This window comes from Nematolebias whitei, chromosome 3 (assembly GCF_014905685.2).
Source record: "Nematolebias whitei isolate Nwh7 chromosome 3, NemWhi1, whole genome shotgun sequence".
NCBI lineage: Eukaryota > Metazoa > Chordata > Actinopteri > Cyprinodontiformes > Rivulidae > Nematolebias > Nematolebias whitei.
In genome coordinates this window covers 13955128-13959194 of record NC_056500.1, presented here as the reverse complement: position 1 = coordinate 13959194, position 4067 = coordinate 13955128, and the positions used below count along the sequence as shown (strand labels likewise).

Below are 4067 nucleotides of genomic sequence, written 5' to 3'. Positions count from 1 at the left end.
CTTGTTCTCCCACATAGAAATCCACAACGGCTGCCACGTGAATAAGGTTATCTGGTTTTACACATAATGAGGTCACAACCATACATTGTTATATGCCCTGAAGAAGAAAACAAAGAAAACAAAAAAAAAACAACACATTTTAAAACTTTTTCTGATTAAAAATAGAGAATATTCATTCTTACTTTTTATAGAATTCTAAATATATAGATATTATTTTTCCTGCAGTGAAAAGATGGTTAAAGATTTCAAAGATGACACACAAAATAACAATAAAGATAATAATGACAATGAAAGGTTAAAATAAAAAAAAGTATCTCCTCTGGAGGATCATTGTCAGTCAGTAGCTGTGTTTGTGGGTGTAAACAATTCTTTAGCCTTCCTAGTTTGTTCTCCAACCTTCTCTGTTGTTCTCCAAATATTCTGTACATTTATGCAGAAATAAATAATTCACAGGTTGTGCATACATAGAAGTTTAGCATATACTGGCTCTCATTTGGGATATATATTTTTTAATCCTTTTGGCGTTGAAGAACAAAAAGAGATGAGTTTGTGAGAGAAAACCTGAGATAGTGTACTTCAAGTGAGCTGAGATTCAGTTTGTCTTTCTGTACTGATGACGGTTCTTCTCTTCTTTTATTTTGGCATTGATGGTGTAAAAAATGAGGTTGCTTTTTGGCTTTTTCTTTGCGTGGCAATTCAAAAAAAAAAAGAAGAAGTGGAAGGTGTTGGAGTTTGTTAAGACAACGGGTTGTTGGAGGTTGAGGTAGGTGTGTTCTGCTGCTGCTGCTGCTGCTGCGGAGCGACGCGACTGCTGACGGGCTTGTTGGGGAGGGACGACGCAGACGCTCCAGACGAGGACAACCCTGCTGCTGCCTGAGCAAAAAGAACGCCTGGACAGAGGAAAAAAAAAAACAAAAAAAATGATGAACATAAACAATGAACATGACTATTGCAAAATGTTCCCAGTTTATCCAAATATCGCTAATTTTCAGCTAATTCTAACCAAAAGCTGGTGACAATTAGGGTTGCAAAGGGTTAGAGCATTTCCGGTATATTTCCAAAAAAACATTCCAAAAACTTCCCATGGGATGTTAAATGGTGGAATTTAGGAAATCTTCCAAACTGGAAACTTTCCGTGTGATTTGTGAGAGTTTCAAGTTCAAGAATTTTTATTATCCTCAAGGGGGGAATTTGTTTCACAGTCAGTAGTCACACAAAACATCCAGACATTGAGACGTTAAAATAATAATACATGAAATCATCATTGATCGTTGAGAAGCCTGATCGCTGCAGGGATGAATGAGTTTTTCAGTTTGTTCATCGTACAACTGTGCAGTAGATACCTGTGCTGCGTCCACATGGAAGCAGCCTGAACTCACCACTTGCTCTTGCTGAGGTCGGACGCTTTTCCCCTCCCCTCCCTCTCCGCTTTGCTTTGCTTTGCTGCTCTGTCTGTGAAACTGCTTCTGAGCCTCTCTACATATCTTCTGAACCATAATTATGGACTTGTTTTGATCATCTGGTCCCTCAACACAATTGATAACATTTCTTCGAAAAGAAGACAGGCTTTAGGCGAGCCGATTTGCCCTGTTGGCACGCACGCAGCTGGATATCTCATCGACTTGAAGACATGATGATGTGTCTATCTCTGCTGCCATTTGTGGATTTTAAGGATGCACATTTAATTGGATTTACAATAACTGGTTCCTGCTTTTTGGATTTGGCTGGTTGCTGGTTTTATCTACAATCAAGGAAGTTGTCGGCAGAAAATTTGGATCCGATCACACTGCTTGTCTTATGATGGCTTGGTTCATGCCTCAAGTACCCAGACTCAAATGCTTTTGGCAGAATGGATCAGATCTCGGGGATTTTACTCAGGCACATTCCATTGGTGTGGCCGTGTAATTTGGACATTTCGAAACCGTTTGGACCAACACAGACTCAAGGTAAATGTCATTAAGTTCTGCCTGTCCCCAAAATAACTGTGTGTTTATCTGAATTTGTCTGCCTTGGCTGGCCTTGAAGGCCACCTTATCTGAAGTCGCCTGGAGAACATGTGATCTGACACTCACCCCCTTCCACCCGAGGAATTTCCAACTAATCAACAAGAGGAAACCAGCTGAATAAACATTGTGTCATCATTTCAGAACTCTTGAATTCTCATAAGCGTTGTCCTTGGCCATTCTCCAACATCCCTCGAGAATGTTTACGGATATCACCGGAGGGAACTGGTTGATTATCCCATCCTTATCAGAACTCTTACGGTGCCCTCGAGAGCGTCCATGGACATTGCTCAACGCTCTCGTCTTCTCCCCCCCTTTGCAGAATGTCTACGTCACCATGTGCTTGTTTGTGCGAGGTGTTTTTTAATTGGAGAGTTTTTCTTCTCAGCCAAGAAGAAAGAGTGATAGGAATTTTTTTGCTTCCAATTCCTACATGTGTCCAGTTTCACTACTTTTTGTCTGTCTAAACAGATCTCACTTGTAAATGAATCTTCTAGGCTCATTGTGACTTATCTGTATAAATAAAGGTTGAATGAATGAATGAATGAGCAGATGATCAGGATCTGCCAGAATCAGCCTGGCCTTGTTCACCGACCCTGCCTTGTGTAAGTCAGTTAGGTTCTGTAGGGCTATGCCAGCAGTTTAACTGTTTAAACTGGGGTTTAACTAAAAATTAGGGGTAATTCAAACAAACTGCAGCAATAATATTTTAGGATTGTTGAGGTGCACGGTGGCTCAGTTGGTAGAGCTGTTGCCTCTCAGCGAGAAGGTCGTCGAATCGAATCCTGGCTGGGGGCCTTTCTGGGTGGAGTTTGCATGCTCTTTCTGTGCATGCGTGGGTTTTCTCCGGGTACTCCGGTTTCCTCCCACAGATCAAAAACATGTATGTTAGGATGATTGGTAACTCTAAATTGTCCCTAGATGTGAGTGAGAGAGTGAATGTTTGTCTCATTTGTCTTTATGTGTCTCTGTGATGGACTGGAGACCTGTCCACCTCTCGCACAGTGACTGCTGGATATGGGCACCAGTGACCCCCACAACCCAAAAAAGAAGAAGCGGGTAAAGATAATAAATAGATGGATTGTTGAGGTTCATATATTTATTAACAAGTTATTGAACCAGCTTGTATAAGATTTACTAAGAAAAATATTTCCCTCAGACAAGAAAAAAGGTAAAGTTTCACCTGGTTGGGACAAATTCTTTAAAATAAATTCACATGTAAACATGTGTACATGTATATGGTATGTATGTGTATACAAATACTTGAAATTATTTGACTAAGACAAAACAAAATGCTGATATTGTTATTTGAATATGATGCAGTTTGATCATGTATTATCTGCTCATCATAGCTCTGCACCACAGGAACAGATCTTTGCTCTTAATGCTTCTACCAGCACAAGTAGAAAAAAATCAATCATTTATCAGAAACATATTCATCTAAACATTGTTAAACATTTTATTTTTTTTACAGAAGTGTTAATATTATCACAAAAAAGACAAAGTAAAATCTAATAATACACAAAGGGCTCACTGAAGGTGAGAAATCAAACTGTGCGGTGATAAAAGTCTTAGATGGCTGGGAGTTTCCACAGGTGGTGAGTTATCGTTGTTCAAACTGCTCATTTGCTTAAAGAATACTAGACCTTAACTTCACGCAAAGAACAGGAGTGGTCAACGCAATGCCCCGTCTGCACCAAGTCAACAAATACAACCAGAATACATTTTCAAACAGCAAAGAAATGATAAACTAAGACATCCACTAGTATAAAAATGCACAAATTGAAAAAACGATTTGCTAAAAGAATGTGTGTTTTATAAAAATGTATGAATATACAGATATAAGCGAGTTTACTGGATCAAAAGGAAGGAAGTGATGCGCTGTATATCCTGTACCACATGACAGGGGTACTCACCAGTGTACACCACTCCATTGAGCTCCACTGACATGCTGATGCTGTTTGTGCCGTTAGTGGTGAGGTTCAGGGCCGAGTCTTGCCTGCCATCTGTCAGAAACACAACAGTTCTTAATGCTGTTTTTATTATTATTAATTTATTCATTCA

The 4067-nt window shown here is 39.6% G+C and overlaps 1 protein-coding gene across 1 annotated transcript; it reads right to left on the bottom strand.

Annotated features, from left to right (window-relative positions):
• Nucleotides 1–227: 227 nt before the first annotated feature.
• On the bottom strand, nt 228–4009 carry LOC119430588 (AT-rich interactive domain-containing protein 3A; the record flags this gene model as incomplete). Its single annotated transcript, XM_037698019.1, is given in 2 exon segments — nt 228–890; nt 3920–4009. Coding segments are annotated over 2 exon segments (245 nt in total), but the record flags the coding sequence as incomplete, so codon positions are not given.
• Nucleotides 4010–4067: the final 58 nt, after the last annotated feature.